The sequence below is a fragment of the Setaria italica genome, chromosome IV (assembly GCF_000263155.2).
Source record: "Setaria italica strain Yugu1 chromosome IV, Setaria_italica_v2.0, whole genome shotgun sequence".
In the NCBI taxonomy this organism is placed as follows: domain Eukaryota; kingdom Viridiplantae; phylum Streptophyta; class Magnoliopsida; order Poales; family Poaceae; genus Setaria; species Setaria italica.
The window spans coordinates 39,292,860-39,320,279 of NC_028453.1; the positions used below are offsets into that span (position 1 = coordinate 39,292,860).

The 27,420-nt window shown below is 51.6% G+C and overlaps 7 protein-coding genes across 8 annotated transcripts; 4 read left to right on the plus strand and 3 right to left on the minus strand.

The window, feature by feature from the left end:
- Positions 1 to 1,010: 1,010 nt before the first annotated feature.
- LOC101775675 (inorganic phosphate transporter 1-6) lies at positions 1,011 to 2,761 on the minus strand. Its single transcript, XM_014804998.2, has one exon. It carries the CDS (start codon positions 2,759 to 2,761, stop codon positions 1,127 to 1,129), a length of 1,635 nt encoding a protein of 544 aa, XP_014660484.1. The 3' UTR covers positions 1,011 to 1,126.
- A 5,226-nt stretch (positions 2,762 to 7,987) lies between these two features.
- Positions 7,988 to 12,871, minus strand: LOC101776082 (cyclin-A2-1). Its single transcript, XM_004966355.3, has 12 exons — positions 12,546 to 12,871; positions 11,146 to 11,457; positions 10,733 to 11,030; positions 10,336 to 10,442; positions 10,062 to 10,154; positions 9,485 to 9,618; positions 9,239 to 9,314; positions 9,071 to 9,147; positions 8,955 to 8,988; positions 8,722 to 8,871; positions 8,506 to 8,640; positions 7,988 to 8,395 (listed from the first exon to the last, which is right to left on the minus strand). Exons 2-12 carry the CDS (start codon positions 11,449 to 11,451, stop codon positions 8,339 to 8,341), a joined length of 1,467 nt encoding a protein of 488 aa, XP_004966412.1. The 5' UTR covers positions 11,452 to 11,457; positions 12,546 to 12,871; the 3' UTR covers positions 7,988 to 8,338.
- A 924-nt stretch (positions 12,872 to 13,795) lies between these two features.
- LOC111257097 lies at positions 13,796 to 14,563 on the plus strand. The gene is made up of 3 exons (XM_022826156.1): positions 13,796 to 14,160; positions 14,255 to 14,398; positions 14,546 to 14,563. Exons 1-3 carry the CDS (start codon positions 13,807 to 13,809, stop codon positions 14,561 to 14,563), a joined length of 516 nt encoding a protein of 171 aa, XP_022681891.1. The 5' UTR covers positions 13,796 to 13,806.
- Positions 14,564 to 16,529: 1,966 nt separating this feature from the next.
- LOC101776485 (21 kDa protein) lies at positions 16,530 to 17,591 on the minus strand. The gene has a single exon (XM_004966356.2). The coding sequence runs from the start codon at positions 17,472 to 17,474 to the stop codon at positions 16,842 to 16,844; it is 633 nt and encodes a 210-aa protein (XP_004966413.1). The 5' UTR covers positions 17,475 to 17,591; the 3' UTR covers positions 16,530 to 16,841.
- A 3,165-nt stretch (positions 17,592 to 20,756) lies between these two features.
- LOC101776893 (atherin) lies at positions 20,757 to 22,448 on the plus strand. Of its 2 annotated transcripts, none has more exons than XM_014805074.2 (3): positions 20,757 to 21,332; positions 21,776 to 21,841; positions 22,107 to 22,448. In XM_014805074.2, the coding sequence occupies exons 1-3, from the start codon at positions 20,967 to 20,969 to the stop codon at positions 22,107 to 22,109; spliced, it is 435 nt and encodes a 144-aa protein (XP_014660560.1). In that variant the 5' UTR covers positions 20,757 to 20,966; the 3' UTR covers positions 22,110 to 22,448. The 2 variants fall into 2 exon arrangements, with proteins under 2 accessions (XP_014660560.1, XP_014660561.1); XM_014805075.2 differs by having other exon boundaries at positions 20,763 to 21,332; positions 21,779 to 21,841.
- A 546-nt stretch (positions 22,449 to 22,994) lies between these two features.
- LOC101777298 (probable pectinesterase 67) lies at positions 22,995 to 24,555 on the plus strand. The gene is made up of 4 exons (XM_004966357.3): positions 22,995 to 23,522; positions 23,655 to 23,861; positions 23,935 to 24,182; positions 24,276 to 24,555. The coding sequence occupies exons 1-4, from the start codon at positions 23,091 to 23,093 to the stop codon at positions 24,430 to 24,432; spliced, it is 1,044 nt and encodes a 347-aa protein (XP_004966414.1). The 5' UTR covers positions 22,995 to 23,090; the 3' UTR covers positions 24,433 to 24,555.
- Positions 24,556 to 25,813: 1,258 nt separating this feature from the next.
- Positions 25,814 to 27,098, plus strand: LOC101777715. The gene has a single exon (XM_004966358.2). It carries the CDS (start codon positions 26,129 to 26,131, stop codon positions 26,921 to 26,923), a length of 795 nt encoding a protein of 264 aa, XP_004966415.1. The 5' UTR covers positions 25,814 to 26,128; the 3' UTR covers positions 26,924 to 27,098.
- Positions 27,099 to 27,420: the final 322 nt, after the last annotated feature.

The following is a 27,420-nucleotide window of genomic DNA, read 5'->3' on the forward strand; positions in this document are numbered from 1 at the left end:
CCCTTCCCGTGCTCACTGTAAGCCCTCACCACAAGCTAATTTCTTGTTTCGTAATCTGCAAGAGTGGTAAGTAGCACACATGGCATGTTGGATTAATTTATTCTTGATTGCAAGGTTGTAGCTAATTCTGTTTTTTTTAAAGATCTAATTCTGATTTTGTGTAGGCAGATGATGTTTGATTTTGGTTCTCAAAGGAATGATCTGATCTGCATGCAGTTCCTCTACTAGTTATATATGGTGAAATAAACAACATTTTTGCAATTTGCTTATTATTGAATTTCCATGTAATCAGGGTATACTAATAGCTGCTTATGACCAGAGACCTTGTTTCGTCGATCAGAGATGTTTAAATTGCATTGGGTATCTAGCTTAGCTCATGGACGTTTCTCGCTTTCATGTTTCTTTGGTCAACTTGATGCATTGTAAACATGGTTGTAATAAGATGGCTCGCTTGCTACCAGGTACCACAGCAACGAAGCAGCCACACAAAGGTGGTGTCTAGTGCTGATCCCATGTTCCAAATACACTTTTTATGAATTAACAAGGTTGACACAGGGATGCTGAAGGGAGCCAACACTGCTGTAGGGAGCAGTGACTAGGTCAACACTGCTGTTTGAGACACTACGCAATCAGCAACAAGGCTCACCACATGATGGGAGAATCATATACCCTCCAATCTGCACATATGCGAAAGTTGGGATCAAGAGTCAAATAATAAGATTTACTATCTCAGTCATACTTGCAATTCTACCACTGTATGAATCTGGATCAACCAAAAAATTGGTGCTGAACGTGTGGGAATTCTACCGATTCTGTGGTTCTCAGTTAGCCAGCATCACTAATGTCTACACAAAACCTGAAACAAAAATACAAATTTTCCCAGCACTGGGATTGATCCACCAAAACATATTAGTAGTATTACATTACATTGCTCGCGCCTCTGATTATTTAGGAGCTAAAGCTACGTTGATCATATCGATCACGACAAGGTCTATCGATCGATCAACTACTGAAAACGAGAACAATGACTCAACAACCTCGACCAGATCGAAGGGGGGCTCGTCCCTGCAAGCCACGTCACCAACATTTGCATATATATAGCAACGAGAACCACGCATGTAACCGGCTACACGGGCACGGTGCGGTTGTCGCCGGCGTCGTGGTCGTTGTCGCCGGACATCTCCTCCAGCGACTTGCCCTTGGACTCGGGCACCAGCAACGTGAAGAGCAGGCCCAGGGCGTTGCAGCCGGCGAGGAGGAACAGCGCGTTGCGCACGCCGATGCCCGCCGGGTACCCGTGCTCCGTCTTGGCCGGGTCCCTGCTCTGCGCCAGGTACAGGAACCCGAAGGAGCCCACGATGGCGCCCAGCTTCCCCGACGCCGCCGAGACGCCGTGGCACGTCGACCGCAGCCTCGCCGGGAAGATCTCCGCGGGCACGATGAAGGTGGTGGCGTTGGGCCCGAAGTTGGCGAAGAAGAAGGTGAAGCCGTACATGACGACGAAGCCGGCGACGTGGTTGCTCGTCCAGTGCTGGTACGGGAAGGCCATCCCCAGCATGAACACCGTCATGAAGAAGAAGCCCATCATCTGGATCTTGAAGCGCCCCACCACGTCGATCAGCGCCACCGTGAACCAGTAGCCCGGCACCGTGCCGCACAGCGCGATCAGCGACTGCGCCCGGGCGATGCGGAAGAGCTCCTCCAGCGCGCTCATGGTCGCCGCCCTGGGGATCCACCCCACCGCCGCGAAGATGTCCTTCTGGAACAGGTTCTGCGAGTAGAAGGCGATGTCCAGCAGGAACCACGTCGCCGACGTGCCCAGGAGGTGGAGGCCGTGACGCCGCACGAACTCACCCGAGAACAGCCCGAACTGCTTCTCCTTCTGCTTCTGCCTGTGGTCGTCGTCATTTGCATTGCCGGCGGTCTGCTGATCCTCATCTGCAGAGGCAGCGCCAGAGGCAGACATGATCTCCACCTGCAGCACCTTGGACATGTCGGCGGCCGCCTGCTTGGCGTTCCTGGCCACCAGCGCCGTGTACCGCGCCGTCTCGGGCATCTTGGTGCGCCAGTAGTAGGTGAGCACCGCCGGCATCGCGCCCAGCATCAGGATGATCCGCCACACGTAGTCGGCCTGCGGCGGCGTCGAGGCGGCGGGGTCGGCGGCGTACGCCGGCGCCGGGAAGCGGGCCTTGAACGCGGCGGACACGACGATGGCCACGAGGCCGCCGGCGATGATGCCGAAGCCCTGCATGGCGAAGACGGCGGCGATGAAGGCCCCCCGCGTCTTCTTGTTGGCGTACTCGGACATGATGGTTGCGGAGAGCGGGTAGTCGCCGCCGATGCCGAACCCCAGCCAGAAGCGGAAGAAGCAGAGCGTGGCCATGACGGAGGCCGGGGTGTGGCCGAAGGAGAGCCCCGACGCGACGGAGCATAGGACCATGAGCATGAGCGTCATGCCATAGACCTTCTTACGGCCGAGCTTGTCGCCCAGCCAGCCAAAGAAGAGCTGCCCTGAGAGCGTGCCGACGAATGCGACGCCGTTGACGGCGGCGGAGACGTGCGGCGGGAGGGTGCCGGGGGCCGGGGAGCCGTCGACGCGGTAGTAGATGCGTCCGAGGAGCTTGGTGACGAGGGAGATGCAGAAGAGGTCGTAGGCGTCGGTGAAGAAGCCCATCCCCGCGACCACGATGGCCGTGAAGTGGTACCATTGCGTCTTGGCGGCGTCGAGCGCGCTCAGCACCTGCAGGTCGCCGCCAGCCATGCTTGCCTGCTTGGTTGGTCTGGGGCGGCCGCTATTTATACGCGCGCGGCGGCGACAAGGAAGTAAGGAACCAAGGACCTTGATGGCGCCACGGCCGAAAGCCCGTTTGACCGTCGTCGTTGGTGGTCGGTGGGCCCCACGCCATGGACAGGCTGTTTGACTACTGTTTCTTGGTGCAGAGTTTCATTCTCGGGATTTTAGTGTTGCATTTGAATCTCGACTCGCATTCACACAGATAGATAGAGATGAGGTGTTTAGTTGTTTTTAGGCCCTTGCATTGTTGCATTTGAATCCAACAGCAAGGAAAATCGATAGAGATTTCGATAGAAATCAACCACCTTGAACAAGGATAGAATAGACCCCTCACAAGAAAAATGAGGGATTTTGCTCTAGCTTGTGTTTGACCCAAAGACCGTAGTGAGAGCTGGTAACTCATTTATTTGTTTTGTTTTTTTGAAATAAACGAGTTATTTGTTGACCCAAAACAACAACAGTGCCTGGAAGAAAAGAAAAACAAAAACTTACATGCATCGTCCCTAAGAAGTACATGTATGTAATCTCGTCAGAAAGGTAGGTGTACTCCGAAAGAGGAATACAATGTCGTCGTCGATCATGTGGTGCGCTGCTGCACTGCGACTCATGCATGCTCAATTTCTATCAAAAAAAAATAATGCTTCTGAACTCTCAATCACCACCGTATACTTGCGCTTGGATGCCACTACTGTATATTATTACTAGTAGAGAGGGGGAGATCAGTTAGAAAATTGCTGTTTCCTTTGCCAGTTGGATTGCAGCGGGGCGGCCCCCTGCAATCCAACTGGCAAACCTAGCCGGCCGGCCGGAAAACCTAGCTGCTGCCGGCCGGTTTCCCTCCCCCTCCGCCCTCCCTGTGCCCTCACCGCCGTTCGTGCGCGCTGCTGGAGGTCCGTGTAGGCGTGAGGAAGGTGGCGGCGGGGACCACTTCCTCTCCGGTCGTGCGAGGTTGCCCACCGCCGTCGGACAGTTCTTCTCAAGCGTTCCAAGGCGGCAACAGGTTCTTCTCCAGCGTTCCTGAAGCGGCTCACGGGTGGATCCGCCCGGCATCGGTCCGGGGCGCCTCCAGGCGGGCGTGGCTTGACTCAGTGGCGGTGGCGGCAAACAGTCCTTGTTGGGACAGCAGATCCGGTGCCAGCGCGCCCAGATCTCCTCTCCCCGATGCTCCAGGACAGTGGATTCCGGTGCCCTGCAGGTGGATTCGCTCGGCCGTGGCCCATGGTAGCTCATGGCGAACGTTGTTCGGCTCCATGGAGGTGGCGACGACCGACACGGTGAGAACCCGCGGTGGACGGCCTAGGATAGCAAAAAGTGGTGTTTGGTAATCGTCAGTGTGTCCAGGTTCTCAGGGAAAGCCATGACCGGTCTTGACCAGTGCGGCGACGACGGTGCGCCATGATGCATCGTTCTCCTTGTTGAAGGCGTTGCGGTGAAGACTTCGGCCTCCAGGGACTTTTTCAGATGAAAACCAAAGAACCGAATTGCAGATTCGGACGGCGGCGACGCCTTGGCATTGCTTTCCTCTTGAGGCGCTGTTTTGGAGTTCCTGGGATGGCGGTACCAGATCAGCTTGGAGGGAGGGCGGTAGAGATTGACTAAGTGCAACAGGAAGAAGGTGGCCACCGAGCAAGATGATCCTAACTTTTGAAGTTTATGAGAAAATAGCAGATATGAGGGATTAGTTGATGCATAAGGTCTAATGCAAAGTTGAAGCAAGGGTAGTATTTCTAGCTTTCTTTCCTAGGTTCTTTCTTCCTTGTTTTCTTTGTTCCTTGTTTTGAGGTGTAGAGTCTAAGTACTCTTGTATCTTCTGGTTTTGTGGTCAGATTGTTCCTTTGTGATTATCGACGTTCACATGTAAATGTTCAAGATCGGATAATTTCCTTAATCTAAAAAAGTAAAAGTAAAAAAGTAAAAGTAGAGAGGAAAAAAAGGCCGAGCCTGCAATGGAATGGAATGATTGAGCTCTGAGCAAAGCACCGTAGCTAGTGACGGGGCCGGTCGCATTAGCTAGCAGTATAATAAAAGGTAGTGCACTGTCAATAATGATGGTATACTATAAAGTGATATAGAAATGTAATTAAGGTGCGTCCGGTCAAATAAAGTGGTAAGGAGAGAGAGAGCTGGCTGGCTGGCTGCTTGTTGGAGAATGTACGTTATTAGGAGAGAATATATATATATATGATGCGGAACGAAGCATATCGAATAGGCACAGCATGCTCAGGGTTACATTACATGGGAGCTCAGCTAGCTGACGTTGTTGGCATGCTTCTTTAGTTTGTGTCCTCACAAGGTGCTGCCCTCCAGCGGCCACTTCATCGAGACGCCACGTCCATTCTCCCATATTTTTCTCATCTTGCCCCTTGCTTTTACCTCGCTAGAGTAGCTCCTCCGTTGTATTGTACTCCTATCTTTTCTTTTGAGCAATATATATATAATCCCGATGCAGATGCTGATTATTCTCGCCTCATCATTTCCCCAGGAGTTGATTGTGCTTAAATATTACGCATGGTTATTGCTCCGAAGAATGTGTTGAATTTTAATCACTGGTACTGTAGTAGTCAAATTGTCGTTAGCTCGTGGTACCAAGTTTATCTTTCTTTTCCTTTCTTTGAATAATAAAACTAAAGCCTGCTTATTCCCAATTAATCCCAGGCAATTTACATTTTTCGTTCGTTCTAATTAAAAAAGAAGATGCATTTATCAGGTGCTAGTTGTTGCACTGGGTGCAACTGCAACAAGCAAGCAGCCAAGCATCGATCCATCATCGATCATACTAGTAGCTACAAGATCGACTAGTGTATAATGAAGCCGACGGCGTGGTTCCTCCTCATGATGGTGACGGTGGCGGTGGCCGTCGCCGCCGCTGCCGACGAGACGGCAGAGGCCTCTGCTACTACTGAAGATGACAAGCCGGTGATTGCTCCAAAGCCCAAGCCACACCACCCCGACCAGCCAAAGAAACCAATGCCTCAGCCATACCAACCCAAACCAAGAACCAGACCACCCAACAAAGTCAACTCCAGAACCCACCAAACCCAAGCCCTACCCGATGCCCAAGCCACAGCCCTCCTACCCGAAGCCGAAGCCGGAGCCTCATCCATGAGGCCGGCCCCAAGCACAAGCCGCCGGCACACTCGCCGGGCGGCAACTAACTGATCGATCACACCGTACCAGCGCCGACGAGCATCCATCATCACCATGTATCATCAACCTTCTTGCAAGCTGCAGGATGTGGTTAATATAAAATAAAATAAGCGGCTGGGGCATGGCAAGCAAGCATTCAGGCGAAGAAGATCCTGCAACCTGCAATGGCATCGTCTGCGTGCTCGTGTTACGTATAAGTATGTATGTAGTATGTTAGATAAACTTGGCACGTTCACTGGTCTAGTTAGTTACTCCCTCCGTTCCAAATTGTAAGTTATTCCAAGAATCTTGGAGAATCAAAGTATCTCAAGTTTAACCAAAATTATAGAGAAAAATATAAAGATTTATGACATCAAATAGATATACTATGAAAATATAATTGATAAAGAATCTAATGATACTTAGTTGACATCATAAATGTTATTATATTATCATATAAATTTGGTCAAACTTGAGATACTTTGACTCTCCAAGATTCTTAGAATGACTTACAATTTGGAACGGAGGGAGTACTTGTTTTCCTCAAATAAGATGTGCGGACACCAGATGCGTGCTGCGTTCATGCAGTGGTGCTCCAGGTTTTTAGCGTCCACGAGTGGCGCGCATGGCGCAGTGCTCGGTCGTGGCATGGCACGGCCGTTTCAGGCGCTCGGCATGCGCGGCGTCGTGCTGAGTTCTTTTGGTCATTAGGAGTCGTTGAGTCTGTACTTGAGTTTCAATTAACAACAGAAAGCGCTGCGCTGTGCGGCACCAAAACTCTCTCGCGTTCCAGTGTGTTCAGTGTGAGTTCTTGAGTGCGTTCTTCCTCAACTCCGGCAGAGCTCGCCGGAGATTGGGTCGTCATAGTATATGTGTACTGTCCATCCGTGTGTATCTTGTTTGCTTCTGCTTGCACCTTTATACTTACCAACCAAGCTACTTGAATTGGTGTGTAATATTGTGTGGTCGTCGGCCGGCTCGATCATCACCTATATATCATTAAAATAGTGTTGCATAATTTCCTGTTGATTTCAGTATCTGTTAATTTTGGCTATCGTCGCCTCACCTAGCTATATATAGTATGATCGATGAGCGTCTATAGCTGTTCTAAAATATAATGCGTGTTTTCAGGTTTATAGAGGATGGATACAGATAGGCTCATTAATTCTGTTATGGGCCTACTTCCACCCTTTCTTTGTTGTTCGGCAAGCTGCTACTGCTGCAACAGATGGGGTTTATGTTAACAGAATCTTTTTACGGTGCACAATACTACCAGGTGGTAGTATAGAGTATATGCTGTTTTGATATGGATAAAATTGTAATCAGCGCAACATATATTATTCTGGGTTTTTTTTTCCGCACGCCATTTTCTCGAACGCCCTCTCCAGAGCTCGGCCGTGTGTTGGCATCTTGATGGTGCCATCTAGCTACTCCTGACCTCCTGTGACTAAACAGATTGATCCAGGACAACTGGGATGAGTTGCCTGTTGCAGAATCAAAGTCATTGTGTTCAAATTGTAAATTTCCATATATTTATAGCCAGGTTTTAAAATACTTTGACTCAAAATATTTATACTTAGAATTTGGATCATGAAGACTTGGATTTTTATTACTTCAATAGCTTGCAGTTCTACCATGTCCTTGTCCATGAGTGCAAATTCTTTATTTTGTACAACAAGCAGAATAGACAAGAATATCCATCAAAAACACTAAATATTTCATATGTGGATGCAAAAGTATTTTGCAAAAAACATGCAGGACGCGCGGGAGACGTAGTCAATCACGGCATAATCTTTTTCTCAACGAACTCTGCAAATGACAATCCGTGCAAAAAGCAACCTGGAACTTGAATAAAAAGCAACCGGGTGGGACGCGGTCGGAGGTCGGAGGGGGCTCGGTACGGAATAAGCCCAACCAAATGGCCAAATCTGCATGCTGTCACTATCTATCCGTAACAGACCACTTCCTATTTCCAGTAGTTTACACACCACCTTAGCCCGAAAAAAAATAATAATTCAACAAGGCTGTGGATTGTCCAAAAGAGCATTCCATGTTGACAGAAAGTACTTGGATACAAGCAACAAACTACCTTCCATTTCCAGGCTAACAATGAACGAATTATGTCACAACAAACAGCATTCCGTTGTTTGTTATACAAGCTGGACACGTTACGGTTATCAACTCAAGCCAAGCCTACACACAGTGTTGTTTACAATCGGGTAAACCTCATGTCAAGCCAAAGCGACGAGCCATCTGTCTTCTTACTGCACGACTCGAAAAAGGTCGGGAAACAAAAACAGCTCGGGACAACAGAACCAAATCAGACGAGGGGGAAGGGATGCTACATAATGTTAACGCAGTCTCAGCTACGACTGCTGCTAACGTGATGATCAACAGGTAATTGATGTCATTGGCGTGTCAGCTGAAGAGTGACTGGTGAAGCTCCGGTGAAGTCAGGTTTGCTACGCATTCAAACTGCAACAGAACAAGCGAAACTTCAGTTTTAATTGCCACTACCAAGTGAAACTTAAGGCTTCACTCAAGCAGTGTGCTAGGAATACAAACAGCAAGAAGTGGTTGCGTACCTTTTGATTTCTATACTTTTCACGGACGGCATTAAGAGGGCAGTTACTGGTGTTATGCTGCAGTTCCCGTAGAGCGCAGACGCATAATTGAATATCAGAGCTTTTGTAAGAGGTGTAGTGCTCAAGAGTTTGATTCTGCATAAGAATAGCCCCAAGTTAGAGATGACACCAAGTTTTTTTTTAAGCATGTATGTGCCAACTGCCTTTCATACATACCCATGGGAGGTCAGACTGGTCAAGCGTCCATCTAGCAAGAAAAACAGCCGATGCTGCCACCACTGAAGGAAGAAATTTCAAGAATCCATATTCAACCAATGTCAACTCCGCAAGATAATTGGCCAGAAATCCCAAAGTGACAGAAGGAGTCTGCAAATAAACTTCAGAATTTAGTGCTGAGTTAAAATGTAGCATAACTTGAATGGACTTGTAAGATCTGAGGCCAATCTTACTTTACGAGATGCCTGTGCCGCTCTAAGGAATCTCCTGATAAAAACATACATGTTAGTAATGGTGCATGCCTTTCCCATTCGAAAAGAAATATTAGGCAAATTTGGCCAAAAATAACCTGAGAAATGTTTTTGTTGTTGGAACAGAAAGATGAAATCCCAGGTCATTGAGCACTTGGCACTCCATTTTCAACACCTACTGGATCAGGAGGTTATCAGCTATAGAAATTCAATGGTTCCTTCCATGCATGTAATTTTTTTTTCTCAACTTCACATGAAACAAATACCTCTGCCTTTGTATATGTATTGTCGGTTATGAAACAGAACTCTTCAACCCGAGGAGCACATATCTCTTCATATTTTCTGCAAAAGAACAAAACTTTACTATACTTGCAGAGGTACTCATTTGCAATACGTTAGCCACAGAGGAAACTGGTCCAGCTGCTAGGCAAAACTTTGTATGTTACATTTCCCTATGTATTTTGAAGTTTTTCCACTATTAAAGAATAAAATGGCTAGAGCATAAAACTCACGAAGCAACAAGCATGCTCGTTATTCCCAGAAGTTGTAGTCTCTGCCTTTCAATGTAGTTCCGAGAAAGAAAGCGGTCAATGAGATATACAGTGAGGTACAGCGTGTCCGGTACAAGCTTGTATTCTTCAGAAACCTGCAACAGAGACAATATATAAGACATCACAAGCTCAGGAGTCATGAGAAGTAAACAGCAAAAGGTATAAAAGATTTTCATCATAAGAAAAAGAGAAGCCAGATGACACATGTATGAGAGATGTGCAAACTAGGCTTCTGACTCTGAAGAAAATGGATATCCTTATTCTGAGCACTTTTAATATATCAGGCTCTGAGCAAGTTATGTGTTGCAAAAACAAAGGCTAACTGATTCAAGTATATCATATAGTTATCTCATGTTTACTGGAATCAAATAATAGTAAATTCCTTATCTGCTGGACTATACTTTGCATTTGCTAGCTTTGTGCATTAGTTCTGTGCAAAGTATATGCTGTGAGATGCCAAAGGCAAATGATCTGATACCAACTTCAAATCATGTATAAAAATGAACAGAAATCCAAATAGAATTATAGATATAACAACCTCCACAAGCCAATCAATGAGTATTCCTCTCATGCCCTTTGTGATGTCCCGTTGCAAACCCTCCATGTAATTTGGACTGGGTCTTCTCATAAGCTGTGGAATGACATAAACATAAAGATTGAGCATGTACCCTTCAAATAAGCACAAGGTGACAAAACATAACACAGATATCTAAAACTGGAGTTATTCCATGCTCAATACGACATCTGAAATATAAAAAAATTGAAGCAGAACGAAGAAGCATTTCCTTTTTAACCAAAATACAATAGAATACCTCTGAAGCCATTAGGTTTGAGTATATCTCTACAACATAGGAAGCGCACATCTGAGGATTGCCATTGTCTTTGTCAATGTCTACAATGTCTAACGCAGGAGAGTCCCCTGGAACAAAGGACAGGAGATTTAGCAGATGGCCACTAATAAGAAAAGTGATTATGTGAAGACTATCTACAAGTATCTCAGAAACGACTAAATAGAGAAACATTTGCAGCATGCTTTTGTTATTTCAGATCTCTAATATTCTAAATCATCCAGAATCGATTCCAGTAAAAGCAAGGGTACAAGCTGCAACATCAAACATGGTAAGCAAGAAAAGCCTTGAACATTTTAAATTCACCAGTGGCTGTGAATGCTAGCAAATGTTCAATGCTCAAAAATAAAATGCAACTAACCAGTCTTTGACACCGAAGGTTCAGATTTATCCCTGGCATTTCTTTCCTCAAAGAATGCCTCATGACAAGCACTGTCCCTGTTCCTTTCAACATCCTGTAATGATAGCGACCCCCTGTTCTCAAGCAAAGGAGCAGGCTCCTCTCTCTGCGGCAAAAGTGTCCCCTCTTGTGTTTCTTCAGCAATGTTTGACTCATTAGCAACTGAACTTTTAACAGCTGGTGGGGGTATCTTAGGGACCTTTTTTGCACACTGCTTGTTTTTGCTCGTGGTTCTTCCAATCCGCTGGGAGGGCCTTGTCTGAAAAAAAGGGGTTACTTTGTCATTCTACTATATTTGCATAAATATTTGAGAATTTGTTGACATCGAGAACTCCTCGTAGGAGAATGCAGTAATGTGTGGAACACCTCAATACCTGAAGCTTAGTTGCAGCAGTGTTATTTCTGTTGGAGTTAGCACGGCTGACATTGGTTACATCCCTGAGTACTGTGCGTCTTTTAGGCTGGGGGCCTGAAATTGCCACACTTGCACTAGCGCTCTCATATGAAGATCCCCTTTTTGTCTTCCCTTGTGCAGCCTGTTTTCGTTCAGTTTTCGCAGGCAGTGGAACAGAAGGAAAAGGTCCAAAGGTTCCCCGATTAGCAGCAGCTTGAGCTCGCGTGATTCGACCATTGGGTGCTTGACAAGCAATGAGCATAGGGTTTTCCTTTCGTGAAGCCATCCAAACCTGAATAGGTTAAAGTAACTATGTGATTTTATATAATGAGCAATTAATAATCCAAAAGCAGAGGCAAAATGGCATTGGGGAACTCAACAAGTGAAGAGCAAGGTTGGGTAAGTTTTTTAAGAAAACATCTTCGACAAGCTCATGACATCATATTTATATTCAGCAATGTAATGTCAAACTATGTATGTCTTCAGCTTGTAAGTCAGAGAAAGAACAAAGTACTACAGGGCATACAGATGACACTATAAGCGCCACATTGGCTTGTTCATGTTTGTATCAGAGCAACAAACTACTTGTTCATGTTGGAATTTTTTTAGATGGACAGACAAAATTGCCCTGCCCCATTTTCATTAAAAACAAAGCAGAACATTTTTTTGGAAACATCAAAGCAAAACATTTGCATGTTGGCATTTTACATCAAAAGAACGTGAAGACCTGCAATTTGAACTAAAATAATCGCAATTCAGAACCAGATCAGTTCCTTTTTACTCTTGTATGACCAAGAATTTGGCATTTCCTAGATGCAGCCGGCCTCAAATTTCGTATTTTTACTGCAATTTGTCTCCCATCAAGATAAGGATTATATGGATCTTTGAGAGAATGCTGCATTTGCAGTACGAAATTGACACAGAGGGGTGCAACAGTGACTTTGCAATACAACAAAATCTGCGGATCAAGAATGCAGCATGTTCAGACCACATAATCGGCAGTAAAAGCTCATCCGACGCAGCAACGAGCACGCGTCAGCAATTCTTTCGCAGGCTAAAAGGCATCTTGGCCGCAGCGCAAGCACAACGCGTCCACAAGAGAACAATCACATCCAAAAGAACCTTTATTCGCAGAAAGAACAAGCTCCTCCTGGGTTCTTGGGGGCAGGGGAGGGGGATTCTTGGACCCACCCCAAGCCCCACGGCCCCCTCAGCCAAGAAACCCTAACCCCCGAGGTTCTTGGACCCAAAGAAGGGGGAAAACCCCACGCACACGCACCACACGAAATTCGCACCCCCGGGCCATCGACATCAAGAGCCCCAAGAACCCGCCTGGAGGGGGGGCGGGGGGGGAGGGGGGGAGGGAGCGAGGAGGCTCACCGCTCGCGTGCAGCGCGGCGGAGGCGTCGATCCGGGGGCCCCCGTGCCCCAGCGCCGTAGATCCGGCCGCGATCTGCGCGGCGGCGGCGGCGGCGGGGGTCGGCGGCGGCGGCGAGGGCTCCGCTCCCTCCGCTTGGTTTTGGTTTTCCGGTAGTAGAGGGTGGAGACTGTGAGTTTGGGAGAGGAGGGGAAGGGAAGGGAGGAGGGCGGTGCGTTTTCTTTTCTTTGCCCTTTTGGGATGAGAGAGAAGGGGGGCGGAGCGGAGGAGCGGAGGAGAGGGAAAATGGGTGGATTCGGGAGGGTTTCAAATTTCGAACAGCCCCTCCTCTGCTGGTCTGTCCGTTTCCGTTCCGGCCTCCCCTCGGCTCCTACCTGTTCTTTAAACGCCAAGTGGTGTGGTCCTCCTGGTCTCCCCTCCCTCTCTCTGGTCCTGGAGATCTGCGTCGCGGCCCGATCGCCGAGTGGGCTCTCTTCGCCGGACTGACTCAGAAGACCGCCAGTAAATAGGCTCGCGCGGAAGGCCCAACAGCGGATGCAGGCAAATTGGGCGAGCCATTCGTTTGAGCCAGCGGAGTGGTGCTCTTTTTAAATATTAATAGCAAACTAGCAAATAAGAATATTAGAAATAGTTTATTAGGGATGGAGTGGTGCTCTTTTTTCCTTCCCCTCATAGTGAAGTTGTTTTTCTTGAGGGGTCATATTCAAATTCTAGCAGAAGGCGGAACAGTTCCACTGCTGGGGGTCACCGTCACCTCATCCAAGTCTGACAATAACATTTCTGCAGTTTCATTGCTGAAAAGTACACGTGATTCAAAACGTAGAACAATAACAGGAAAGTTGTGCAGTTTGAATCAGAAAGGAAGGGTGAAAAATATTGACCCCGCGATGGGAGGAGATACAAACGGACAGGAGGACGGAAGAAGAGCGGAACAGGAGGATATAAAGAAGACGAGAATTGCGTCTCGGTTCGTTTCGTGCAGACGACAGACGACACGATGGCCGTCGTCTCCGATCTCCCGCCGGAGCTCCTGGACCTCATCCGCGCGCGCCTACCGCTCCGCGAAGCAGCGCGCGCCAGCGTGCTCTCTGCCGCCTGGGGCCGGTCCTGGCGCGACCTCTCCGACATCGACTTCACCTCGTCCACATGCGACCGGGCGGCGATCGACGCCGTGCTTGCGGGCCACTCGGGGGGCTCCGCCGTGCGCCGCGCCCGCCTCAACGTCACCGACGGCTTCCTCCGATCCCCGGCGTGCATGGCTGGATGGAGGCCCTCTCCGAGAAGATGCTCCAGTCATTCGACCTCAACTTCAATGCAGTGTCGTCGCCGCCGCCGTCGATACTTCCCAATTCCATGTTCGCGTGCGGCGCGCTCAAGGACCTCTTCCTCACCTGCTGCGTCCTACCGGCGGCGTCCTTCACAAAACTCTGCCTCATCTGCTCCAGCTTCGCAAAGGGCAGCGACGTGGAGGCGATGATCGCGATGCCCCAGAAGCTGGAGGAACTAACGATGAGAGTCATCGAAGTAGCTGAAGCCTGGGGCACGCATGGAGTCTTCTCCGCGGCATGCATGGAGTCTTCCGTGGAGAATCTCCTCTACAACTATTACAGCTTGCAGGTACGAATTCGCATTGTTCAGATGATTTTTTTTGTATCTATGCCTTGTTTCAAGTATCTTGTAGAACAAAACTAAATTCTGATTTCCTGTTCAGATCCCATTACCAAAAGAAATCCCCGCTTCCTACGAAGATTTGAGGAGATTAATACTTCGAATGGATTATAACAAGGCTCCAGACATTTCAACTACTATTTACTTCCTGAGGAGCGCTCGGAAACTGACTCAGTTGGTGGTTCAGGTATTTCCTACACGAAGTTTTAAAAACAAGTTTGAACACCTACAAATTTGTAATTATTAGTGGGAGTAGTATTGCCTTTTCAATTCGCAAGTTGACTAACAGGGTATGTTTACCCATTGTCTGACTTTAAGTCGTCTTTCTTTTCAGTTCCTTACCAGCATCTGACTATAATTCATGATTAGCACATATTTACTGTAGTATCACATTGTCAAATCATGAACTAATTAGACTTAATAGATTTGTCTCGCGAATTAGGCTCCATCTATGCAATTGATTTTATAATTAGTTCATGTTTAATCTTCCTAATTAATATCTAAATATTCGATATGACAAGTATTGTCGTTGTCAAGATTAGCGGATCAAGATTAAGACTAGTAAATTTCTTTTATGCGCGTATGGCTTCGGATGGTGGCGTGGGAGACACCGGGTTTAGACTGGTTTGGGCAAGGAAAAACCCTACGTCCAGTACGAGGAGCTGCTCATGTTGCCCGCTGTAGTAGGGGTTACAGGAGGGTGAGAGAGAGAGCTGGTCCCAAGTCTCTTGGGTGTGCACTGATGCTCTGATGGTGAGTGTGTATCTTCTCTTTGCTGGTGCCAGTCCCCTGTCTCAGGCCCCCGGTCCTCCTTTTATAGCGCAAGGGGAGCCCGGGGTTACAGGTGAGCCAGGCATGAGGAGAAGTAAAAGAGATAAGCTAATTCAAGTAAAATACAATACAAGGGGAAGGATCAAGTCCCCGGGTCGCCACCCCCCCCCCCCCGCTCCGGTCTTCGGCTCCTGTCAGCGCGTCCATCGGAAGAGGGCGGTTGCCTTCGGATCCTGTCGACGATCTCCTTGGGGCCGGTTGCCGCCAGGCATGATGATGATGTTCGGTCGTGGCATCCGTGCCCGTCGGGGAAGGTGGCTGATCCTGTTATTTTGCTGATGGCCCGTGGGACGCGGACATCGCGTCTCTGTCGCCGGATGCGCGGGGCGCGAGAGTGGGCGGGGCTTCCTCCTGTGTCGGGCGGCGCAGGCCATGAGTGCCCTGTAGCGAATCAGGGAGAGCCGCGGCCACTGTAGCCTGGGTTGTGCGGTCGTGCTTGGGTACTTGTGACGGGTCACGTCGGGGGCGCGAGCGCTTTTCTACGTGCCAGAGCCGCGGCGCATTTATGGTGAGATCGGCAGGAGGCCCACGAGATCCGACTCTTATTTCCCAGTCTGCGCCCGAGGCGGACACTCGTCTTGTGGGCCTTGGTGAGTCCGACCTTCTACGCCCTGGGTCGAGCGAGGCGGAGTCTTGTGGTGAGGGGTCGGGTGCTTCCGACCCTGGGACCGCGGGTCGGACGAGGCGGAGCCTTGCGACGAGGGATCGGGAGTGACCGACTCCGGGGCACTGGTCGGGCGAAGCGGAGCGGGGCGCTTCCCTCCTATATCGGGCCGACGGCGGTTGTCATTGCCGCAGGTGGGCCTGAGCCTTCATAATTGTTATTTTAATGATCATTAGGAGGTCGTTAATATTTCCCCCAGCAAATACTAAATTTTAATGTGTGGAAACAAATTTCCTTAAAGAGCCTCCGTACAGTTGGACTGTGGGATCGTCTGAATTGTGCCCTCTGCCTTGGTTTCTGCACGCAAGGAAGTATCGTTCCACTGCACAACGTGCTGGATTTCATACGTTTGATCCTATCCAAAGCAAAGAGTACTCGAAATAGTCGAGGTGGATATAAGGAGGAAAAGAAGAACCAAGTGATTCAAGAGGACAGAACCCCCATGCAAGTCCAAGGCCACATGGCCACCTAAGCCTGACAGGTCATGTAGCACAGCAGCAGCCACGCATTCAGTTGGGGTCCTTGAATAAAATCTTGTCGTCTGCTTGGATCAAATGCTCCCCCACTCGATTTTTTAAAATCTGCAAATCGGCTGCACAACAAGACACTCGGGAGGTCATAACTAACGTACCTTTTGCTTGGCAAATTAGCATCAGATCATACGAGTCGTACAACATTTGCAACTAATACCAGCTTTGGCCCAGTGTTATTTGCGCCCCCACGATACACCGGCCGCATGATCAGTCACCTCCCCTCCGTTCTTTTTTATTTGACGTTGCTTAGCTCTAACCAGCGTCATGTACATCAGAACAGACCACAAAAGGACACAAAGCAGCAAAGACGACGCATAGTATCGCCAAGAGAACAATCTGGAAAATGGAGCACTAGCAAAGACGCTAGCTGTTGGATCAAGCACAGCACACACTCCTCCCCTTGAAAATGGGCTTATTTTGTCACGGGAGGAGCACACCATTCTTAGCAAACTTAATTCTGGCCATTACAAGTTTAATTATATCGCCCTTAACTATATCTTACACAAACATAGGTGAACAAATGCCAGTTAAGCGACGCAGGCACAACAACACACAGCTAGCAGGTGGTGAACATCTGGGCCTGGGCTTGGCGTACGGGCTAGCTAGTACCCCGGACCGACCTTGTTGACGAGGGCGAGCGCGTTGCTGGTGACCTGCGCCACCTCGACGACCTTGCCGCGGATGGCGGCGCGGGTGCCGGCGTCCACGCCGCGGCCGCCGGAGAGCCCGTCGAGGCAGGTGTTCTCGTCGGTCAGCGCCGCGCTGCACCAGGTCTGCACGTTGCTGAGGTGCCACTTGAACGACGGGGAGCCCGCGCGGCCCATCCCGGCGCCGCCCATCTCCTGTGCCGCGTCCCGGAGGTGCCCCACGCTGTCCGCCAGGTTCTCCAGGCAGTCGCGCACGGGGCCCGCCGCGCCGCCGCTCTTCTTCCTGCTGCCGGCGCCCCTGCTGGCCCCGCCGCCGCAGAGCCGGCCCACGTACGCCGACGCCGCGTGCGCGCGGTCCGCGCTCACGGACAGCGCCGCGCGGGCCAGCTCCCGCGGGCTCCGCGGCTGCGGGGACCCGCCGTACGACGCCAGGCTCTGCACGCACACCGACGGGTACTGCGTCTCGCGGCACGACTTGCGGATGAAGTCGCTGGCCGACGCCGCGTTGCTGTTCGCCGGCGACGCGGCCGCCACCGCCAGGACCGCGGCGGCGAGGAGCAGGAGGGGAGCACAGGCCGGGCGAGGCATGATTGCTGAGCTGGTGGGGAGGGAAGTGTGGCAGAGGAGCACAAGGCTCACGGAGTCAGTGGTTGGAGTGCTGGGCTGCTGGCTCTTGGTTTGGTTGGTTTCTTGAATGATTGATTGGCTTTTGTAATCAGCCACCTAGCTGTGTCTCCTTATATAGGGAGATGAGGAAATTCCAGTGAATTTTGCCGACAAATTCAAAAAAAAAGAATTTTGGAGATATTATATTCTTGGATTTTTGCTTTTGAGCTTGGACCATGCATGGACAAAGACACTGGCGATTTGACGTGAGTGGAGATATTTCTAGAACGGTCCTCGACTTAGGTGAGAATTAAATATGCCAACAAACACTAATCTTTGCCATGGCAATTCACACACAAAAAAAAACACAATAACCTTTTCTGAAAGACCAAAATGTAGTAACCTTGAGGTGGGGAGCGGATAATGCCTCCATAAATAACGAGGGGGTGCGTGTGAATGTGCGACCACGTGATGGGCCAGCAGGGGACAGTGTTTCCATGTCGGCCTCTCGCTTGGGCGGGAGAGGGAGAGATGTGGATCAGCATGAATGCTGACGGCATCTTGCTTGCCTGTAGGCTGCACCAGTACCAGTGCCTCTCCGATCTCTTCGTGCTGCAGCCAGCAATGTGTTTAAGATGATTTTCTACTTGTAATGTTGTTGGGCTAGTGATGATTAGTCAGGTGGTTAGCTAGCTTCTTCCATGAAAAGAAGACGCCATCAGGACCGAAAACTAGCGTAGCTAACATAAAGAGCAAAAAAGGTGGCATGAATGCAGTCTTTGTTGGTCCTATCCAGTGCGTAGTACTATGTAAAGGGAAAGAAAAAAAAGAAACATTAAAAAAAATCATTACAAGTAATTGCAGTGGTGGTACAGTGTACTGTGCACGGTTGGATGTGGCCTAATAATGTTCGGTCCACGTACACCCCCAGCCCTACTAGCCAACCATTGCGGTGGGTTTGGCCGGGCACACACACCAGACGATCCCAGCGACGACGGATTTCAACGCATTTGATGACCGTTTGTTACGCATTAGTCAAATGCTTCGTGCAGAGTTGGAAACTACCTGATAACCGTGTGTAAACTAGTCTAGATCTCCGTGGACCGTAGCGCACTTTTTTTCTGGCATGGTTGACGAAATGCTGCTGCCGGGAATCCAGAGTTCCATGACCTTAATCTTCGCAAGGGACTGAGCTACCACCGCAAGCCCATGCCCTAGCCTTGGCTCCATCTGTCTGGACAGCCTGAGCATGACGACAACGCTGCTCCACTCACAGTTTCCGGCGCCAAACCTGCAATGCACTTTATCCTTGTTGGAGGCTTGGAGGTATGTCTAGCTAGAGTAGCAGTCTAGCTGCCAGCGAGGCAGGCCAAGCATCCGTCGTTTTCGGCAGGCTCCCACGATCCATGAACAGGAACTGAAAGGAGGTTGCCGGCGCCAATCACGTGAGCCTGTCCTCCTCAGTCCTCGGTCCTCCCACGGTTGTGCGGTTTGTGGCTGTGCAAGAACAGTGAAGATTGAAGAAGCAGAGGGCATCGGTCCGGGGCTCTGCTCTGCTTTTGGTTGCTGATAAAAGGCTGCGCGTGTCCTCTTCACTTGCGCCATGTTTAGTTACTCCCAACTCCCAACTTTGACACTATGCAAAAAGAAGATTCCCCATCACATCAAACTTGCGGTACATGCATGGAGTACTAAATGTAGATGAAATTAAAAACTAATTGCACAGTTTTGTTGTATTTTGCGAGACGAATCTTTTGAGCCTAATTAGTCAATATTTGGACAATAATTCACAAATACAAACGAAACGCTACAGTGTGCTACAGTGCTGTAACAGTAATTTGGCACCTCCCAAATTCCCCAACTAAACAAGGCCTTGGTTGCTGAGAAGCAGACACGTGATTCTACCACTCCACTTGATGATGTTAGCATTAGCTAGTAGCCTAGTACTAGCAATGTATAGAGCTGCCAGTCGGCTCCGACAATGAGCTATAGCTGATCTGCCTCTCTTTTTGCCGAATTTGGGTAGGCCAACTCCCTACAAGCCTCAAGCCGATCTTAATTATAATTAATGGAAGCTGGGCATGCTTATCTATATCCATATATTTGATTTATAAATATGTGGATGGATGGATAAGTACTCTTTTTTTCTGTTATTCCCTCTATCCCTTGATAACTGTCATTTGGGAAGCGTGCTGCCTTCATAAGCACGCTCTGCTTCTCAAAGCAACAGATAAAAAGGAACGGAAGGAGTAGATGTTAGGTTAATTTGTAGAGTTGAGCGATTCAGAGAGATCCTAACTCCTAAGAGAATAAGCAGATGACAAACGAAGCTTGAAACTAGAGTGTCTAAATTAAAACCCAGGTGCTCAAGCCATGTGTGAACGGTGTGGTCGTCGCGACGGCGGCACCCTCGATCTGGCACGGAGGGGCCGGTATAGCATGTGGACTCCATCGTCAGCGACGACGCGGACGGATGCTGCCCACGACCACGAGAGAAGCGGTCCGGCTACGAGGTGGTGGTGATCATGCACGGACGGCATCGGCATCTCATCGGACCAAGCTGCATTTACTCATGCCGTCGCTCGCCATCTGCCGCTCGCTGCGATTCTAGGCCCTTCCATGTTCTATTCTATCCTAGCCCAAGGCCCAACTACGGAGCCCGTTCTGGCAACTTCTCTGTCAATTTTGCAATTGGTTTTATTCAGGCTATAAAAATCAATGTACATTTCATATATAAAGTTGAATTAACGGACTAGTAGTCCGGATGATGGGAAACGAGGAGGACCTAGTAGCTGCATCGCTCTCGGTTGGCACGAACGACGTACGCGATGGGGGGCAGCAGCAGCACACGAGGCTCTCACGTGAGGTTGCCGGCCTCGGTAGCTGTCGGTCGACGTGCGTGTACAGTGCACACGCCACCAAGAATTGGCCAGCGCTGTAGAGCTCGATCGCGCGGCCCAATGATCACTGCTCCTGACGCCTCAATGCGCGGCATCTACGTGATCAAGGATGGCCAACTAGGCCGCGATCGCGATCATCCGATGGGAATAGCGAAATTTTTTCAACCTTAATCCGCCATTATTTGTGATCCTATGATAACTTTTTATCCTATTATCCTTGGATTTGGATTATAATCCAGTTTATATGTTTTCCTTTTCTTTTCTTTTCTTTTCCTTTTTTCCCCGAAAGATGAACCGTTTTCTACCTCCCGATCGACCACACGCGCCGGCGCCCGCAATCCCGCATGCAGCCGGCCGGACAGCGCAAGATTCCGGCGCACGTACGTGCCGCCAACCACCCCATCCCCGCTGTCCCGCCACCAACCGCAACCGGACCCGAGGCCCGCCGCACCACCGTGTCGCGCGGCGCCACCTCCGATCCCCCTCCATAAACAACGCATCGCACACGCCGCGCCGCACCGATCACTCCCTCACTGCCACTCTCGCTCATCTCGCACAGAGCACGCGAAGCACAATGCAGGGCCTCCTGGCCGTCGCCCTCGCCGTCGCCTGCGTGGCGGCGGCTTCCGCGCCTCCCTCCCACGCGCAGGGGCCAGCCGCCGCGGGTGCCGGGGCGGTGCCGTCGTGCGCGGCCAAGCTGGTGCCGTGCGCGGCGTACCTCAACTCCACGTCCGCGCCGCCGCCGGCGTGCTGCGGCCCGCTCAAGGAGGCGGCGGCCAACGAGACGGCGTGCATGTGCGCCATGCTCCTCAACAAGGCCGCGCTGCAGCGTTCGGCGTCAAGCCCGAGCAGGGGCTCGGCCTCGCCAAGCGCTGCGGCGTCGCCGCCGACGACTCCACCTGCGCCAAGTCCGCCACCTCCGCCGCCGCCGCCGGTGCAGGTAATTGAGCTCGCTCTGTCGCCGCCCATCTCATCTGCCGACCGCCTGAACGTGCCTGATTGCTGTGCTTGTTCCGTTTTAGAATGCAGTGCGTACGTACACAGAGATTAATGCTTGTTTTTATCACTAACAGTAGCTAAATCCCGATCAGATGAATAATCTCTTTACTCGAAACTTTGTCGTGTCCATACAATGGATCGGCAGAAAGCTAAAGCTGTCTGGCTTGTCTTTAACCTCTTTTAACTGCCAACGCACAGCAGCTAACGTATAACACTACGCAAAATGGTATTGTCTAGCTATACAAAATCCTCTGTATGTGGAGAGATTTGGATGTCAATGGGTTATTTTTGGTAGGAGAATCATAATCCATCGTGTGACTGCTCTAGATCCATCTCTGCAGTTGACCTTCTGAACCTGAATGATGGAGATTTCGTTTCTTCTAGCAGGTGCAGCCACTGGCAGCGGCACTGCTGCATCTTCAGCTTCCACTGGCGGCTCTGCTTCTACAGGTATTAGTTGTCACTTCACTAATTTGTCGTGCTTGTTTTATCAGCACTTACGATCAGTACTGACGACGAGAACAGTTCATTGCTTGAACCATCATCACTGGTAGATCTCAGTTACCCCACAGTATAAATTGTTACACCAAACTTCTCTATCACTATCAGAGAGAGAGAGAGAGAGAGAGAAGAATTATACTCCAGACTTACCTAAATTTTGATGATCACTTAGTTGTAAGTAGTAGCTGAGCATTTTGTGTGGCCATTGTTGCAGTGACCAAACCAACAGCCAACGGAGGCGCGACGCATCGCTTGAGCTTGACCGGAGCGTCGGCCTTGGTAGGCTTCAGCTTCATCTGGTACACCATCATGGTCTGATAGGAGTTACCGAGCTGCTTCAAATTTTCCTGGAGCAGTATTTGAGTACCTAGCATGCATAGTACCGGCACAATTCTTTGGTGGATTTTGGACCTGTGTAATGTTGTTCTACATGTGCTTACCATCTGGCTATTGTTTCATTTCGCATACCGTGTGATACCTTTGTTGTTCTGCGCAAAACAAGAGAAGTATTAAGGAGAATGGGAACAGCGACAAACATCTTTAAAATCTTCTTCAACAATGCGCTCTGATTGCAACGTGAATTAAAATGTGAAAAGATCATGAAAGTCGACAGCTATACCCAATAAACTGAACGCGACTCCTTTTTATTGCAAGGTATATCGAGTGAGAGTCTTTGGAACAATGAAAATTTCATTCAAGGGAGGAACAGAGCCCAGTCCACCGAAATAGAATATGGTTCTCACGTTCTTGTGTTCATCGACCACCCATCATTCTCCAACCTCGGCATGGGTCATAAGTTATGCTTCTGCTCCTCCCACCTCGGCAGTGGTTAAGAGTGAAGAGTTGTATAGCTTTGCCATTGAGCATCACCTTCTTGCATTGTGCCTTTCGGGCTTCGGGGCATGCTTGGAGCACGGGAACCTCATTGAAATTATATTTTTTTTCCAAATCTATTACTATCTTAAGGTAGAGTTGCAGACCACACACAGTGACACCGCGAGGACAACTAGCATCCGTTTTAACCTTGCTTGAGGAAACATGGCCTCCGCATTTCCCTCCCGGCCTTCCGCTGCACCGCGGCAGCGAGCGGCCAGGAACAGAGCGCCGCGTTAAGAGCCCCCGGCCCTTCCGCTGCATTGCCCTCTTAGAACCTAGCTGAGCTGACCTTGCAGAAACCGCACGCGCGAGAACCGACGAGATGGCCCGGCCGTGCCTCCTCCTCCCCTTGCTGCTCGCCGCCGCGGCGGTGCTCGCTTGGGCGCCCGGCGGCGCGCTCGCCAAGTCGAAGCTCGCCAAGAAGAGCGACGACATCGTCAACGGGCCCCTCCTCACCGAGAAGCTCAAGGCGAAGCGGACGCTGATCGTGGGCCCGGACGAGGAGTTCAAGACCGTGCAGTCCGCCATCGACGCCGTGCCCGCCGGCAACACCGAGTGGATCATCGTCCACCTCCGCTCCGGCGTGCACAAGGGGAAAGTTGTGATCCCGGCGAACAAGCCGTTCGTCTTCGTGAGGGGCAACGGCAAGGGCCGGACCTCCATCACCCACGAGTCGGCCTCCTCCGACAACGCCGAGTCCGCCGCGTTCGCTGTGAACGCCGACAACGTCATCGTCTTCGGCATCAGCTTCAGGGTCCGTGCACTATTGATGATAGGATCTCTCTCCCCGTTTCTTTAGCCTGAACATCATATTGGCGCCACGGCGTCGTCCACTCTTGAATGATCGCTTCTGACTGAGACGATCGATCGATCCGCTGGCCAACAGAACAGCGCGCGCGTCGGGCTCGTCAACGACCAGGGGATCCGCTCGGTCTCCGCGATGGTGGCCGGCGACAAGGTGGCCTTCTACCACTGCGCCTTCTACAGCCCCCACCACACCCTCTACGACAGCGCCGGCCGCCACTACTACGAGAGCTGCTACATCCAGGGCAACATCGACTTCATCTTCGGTGGCGGCCAGTCCATATTCCAGGTAACATACAATTAAGAGCTGTTGGCATTGGCGAACTCTCCTCCAACACGTGGTGATTGGTGAACGCGTGCAGTGCCCGGAGATCTTCGTGAAGCCTGACCGGCGGACGGAGATCCTGGGTTCCATCACCGCGCAGGACCGCAAGGCCGACGACGACGGCAGCGGCTTCGTGTTCCTCAAGGGCAAGGTGTACGGCGTCGGCGAGGTCTACCTGGGCCGCGTCAGCGCCCCCAACTCGCGCGTCATCTTCGCCGACACCTACCTCTCGAAGACCGTCAACCCGGAAGGGTGGACAAGCATAGGCTACACCGGCAGCACCGAGTAAGTTGCGAGCAATAGTCGTAGCACATGCGCCATGAAAAATCGTGATCGTGATTGGTCTTTGTGGTCAACTGCCCGGTGACACGCATGCAGGAAGGTGATGCTCGCGGAGTTCAACTGCACCGGGCCCGGCTCCGATGCGGCGAAGCGCGTGCCGTGGTCGCGGCGGTTCACCATGAACGAGGCGTCCAAGTACCTCACCGTCGACTTCATCAACGGAAAGGAATGGCTGCCGGCGTTCTACTACTGATGATCGGACTGAATGATGTGATCGAACTTGTACACACATGTGTTGCTGCCGTGCTGGGAACTTGTTGTAGCACTTCTCTTCCGTGTTCCTCTCGTGTGTACCCGTAAAAATTCTGATTGAGACCGAACGATCCATTTCTTGCCGTATATATAGGACTGTGATTGAATTCAAACTGGGCGTTGCCTAATGCCAGGCTTCGGCGAACAGGCCTGCACGCCTTCCTTGTCCTCCTGCAGCCGCAGCCTCTGGGGAGCAGCCGATTCTCCGTCTCCAAATCCATCGCACTGGGGAACGGAAGGCGACGCGACGCGGATTGGCAGATGCGCGATTGCCAGGAACAGCCGGCGGCTTGGCAATGACAATGCAGCGGCTTCGAGGACGGCGTTGGATGCCGGCCGGCGTGGAGTCTCGGCGCTGCGAGGAGGACGATGTCGGCTAGGCGTGGCCATATCGAAGCAGAGAACGAAGGAGAAGCGGACGCGGCTGGGGCATCCGGCGGGGGAGGGGGAGAGCGGAGATCCGGAGGAGGAGCGCAAGCCCGTTCCCGACGGCCAGGCGAGGCCGGCGTCGCCGTTGCCGGGCGGCAAAGGGCGCACACCGGGAGCCACGAGGGGCTATTTCGCAAATACGTTGGATCGTGATTAATAGTCGTGATCCGATTCAGGGGGTTTATGTAAATAATCAGATCGCGATCAATTGTCGCGATATAATTTAGGGGTAAATGAAAATTATGAAGGGTGTTTATGAAAAATATTGGATCGCGATCAATAGTCGCGATCCAATTCAGGGGGTTTCTCAAAAATGTTACATCGCCGTCCCTGTCGCCATGGCCGGCTCCAAGCTCCCCGAACCCCGCCGCCTCTGCTCCTCGCCCCACCGCCATGGGCACCGTTTCTCCGCGCCCGAAATCCCCGCCCCCACTCGAATGAGGAGGAGGGAGGAGATGAGACTACGCACTACGGGAGAGAGATGGACGCCGGCCGGTGCCGACTGCCGAGGACTTTTTCCGATCCACCGCGCCCGGCCATGGAATAGAAACCTTCGTCTTCGTCGACGGACTCCGGCAAGGCCGCTTGCGGGCCCCGCGTTCCTCCGCCGCCGCGGGATTTACCGCTCCGGCTCCGGCCGAGCGATTCTGACTGAGTTCTGATGTGTTTATTGTGCTCTGCTTCCAATGTACGTACTCGCCACCTGCCCATCGGCCCCTTCATCCTCTCCTTGCGCGGTCGAGCTCCCAGGCGGTCAGCTCCGATCCATCCAGCCGGCCCGCCATGGTGGTTGCTGCCGCGGCTCGTAACGCACTGCGCGATTCTCCTCCACGAGCAGGCGATTCTAGTTTCAAGGCACTGGGGGAGAAGGAAAACGAACTGATTTTCAGTAATTTCAGAGATACGCAGCAGAAATCGAAAGCAGTTTCAATTCTATTTGGCTGGTCTGATCCATCGACCATGGAAATGCACGAGCGGCGAACCTAGATACTCTATCCGCCTCCGGTGGCGATGGAACGACCCGCGGTGGAGGAGGACGGCCACCTCCGAGGCTCCGACGGCCGATGGAAATGGTGGTCGTTTCGACTTGTTGGGTGCCCAGGTGATCAGGCCCATGGATCACCTTTGGGCCTTCGCCAATCCGGTAGAAAGAGAGCTACCTCCTCCCTACCCGGTGGGCCCATCCCAGCGAATTCTCCAGTTGCAGCATGGAGAATTCCCCACCACCAGCAGCGGCGACGGAGGAGGCGCAGGCGACGCAACCCGATCCCCTCCACCCACGAGACCCCGCGGCGATGCGGCCGCCATCGCCGCCGCGCGCGCCGCTGGCGTTCCCGACGCTGGACTCCCTCGCGGCGTTCCTCCGCCCTCGGCTCCCTCCCCAGGCGCTGTCCTCCTGGGGCGCCGTGCCGGGCACCAAGACCCTGCTGAACCTCTTCCTGGAGCTCTCCCACGGCGACTGCACGCTCATCGCCCCCACCACACCGCCGCCGTCGCCGCAGGTGGTCCGCGCGGTCCACGTGGCGACGGTCCGCATCCGCAACCGGCGCGGCGCGCGGCTGGTGGAGGCACGGCAGCTGCTCTCCGACGGCACGGTCCGGTCCCGCGGCCCGCGCCCGCTGTCGGAGAAGATGCGGCCCGGCGAGTCCCCCGAGGCCGCGGCGGCGCGCGCCGTGAGGGAGGAGCTCGGGGAGCGCGCGCGCGTCCGGATCGGGGTGGCGCGGGAGGAGGAGGCGGCGCCGCGCGTGGAGGAGCGGGAGTCGGTCTCCTACCCGGGGCTCCCCGCCAGGTACGTGCTCCACGCGGTGGACGCCGAGGTGGTGGGCGGCGTGCCCGAGGACGGGGCGTTCGAGACCGAGGAGACCGGCGAGGACGAGGGGGATGCCGGCGCCGGGGCCATCACCGTGAAGCGGCACTACTGGGAGTGGGTCGACGACGACGGCGACGGCGACGGCGACGACGAGCACAAGGAGGTCGCCGCCGCCGGCGCGCGCGCGCACTAGAGGCTGCTAGCGCATGGGCGAACGAACAAATAAACAAATTGAGGGGGCTCGTTGCCTTATGAATTTGTTTGCAAATTCAGATCAGTTCACGTGTGGTACGAAGTTGGTATCAGCTTAGGATTGTTTCAGAGAGATGAATGAACTGTGAAATGTGACGTTTCTTGCTCCCCAAAAATCCTCCATCTGGGACCTGCTTGCTTGTGGAAAGCAAAGCAGCAGGAACAATTCGAGCGTCCCGCAGATTCTGCGGCGTCGGTAAGCCCGGGACAGGTCAAACACGTCACAAGCCTGATTTCTTTTTTGAAAAGCAGAAGCCTGATTTCTTGAACAACTGTTACTGTGTGTCTGTGTAGTCCGCCGTCACACGACGCGAGGCCTTTGGTGCATGGAAAATCTCAGCAACGTAGCAGCAAGACCGAGGAGTCGAGCTGTTTCAGCGGTCAACCAATAGCTGCTGCTATTTGGCTGATACTGTATATAGAACAGATAGATGGAGT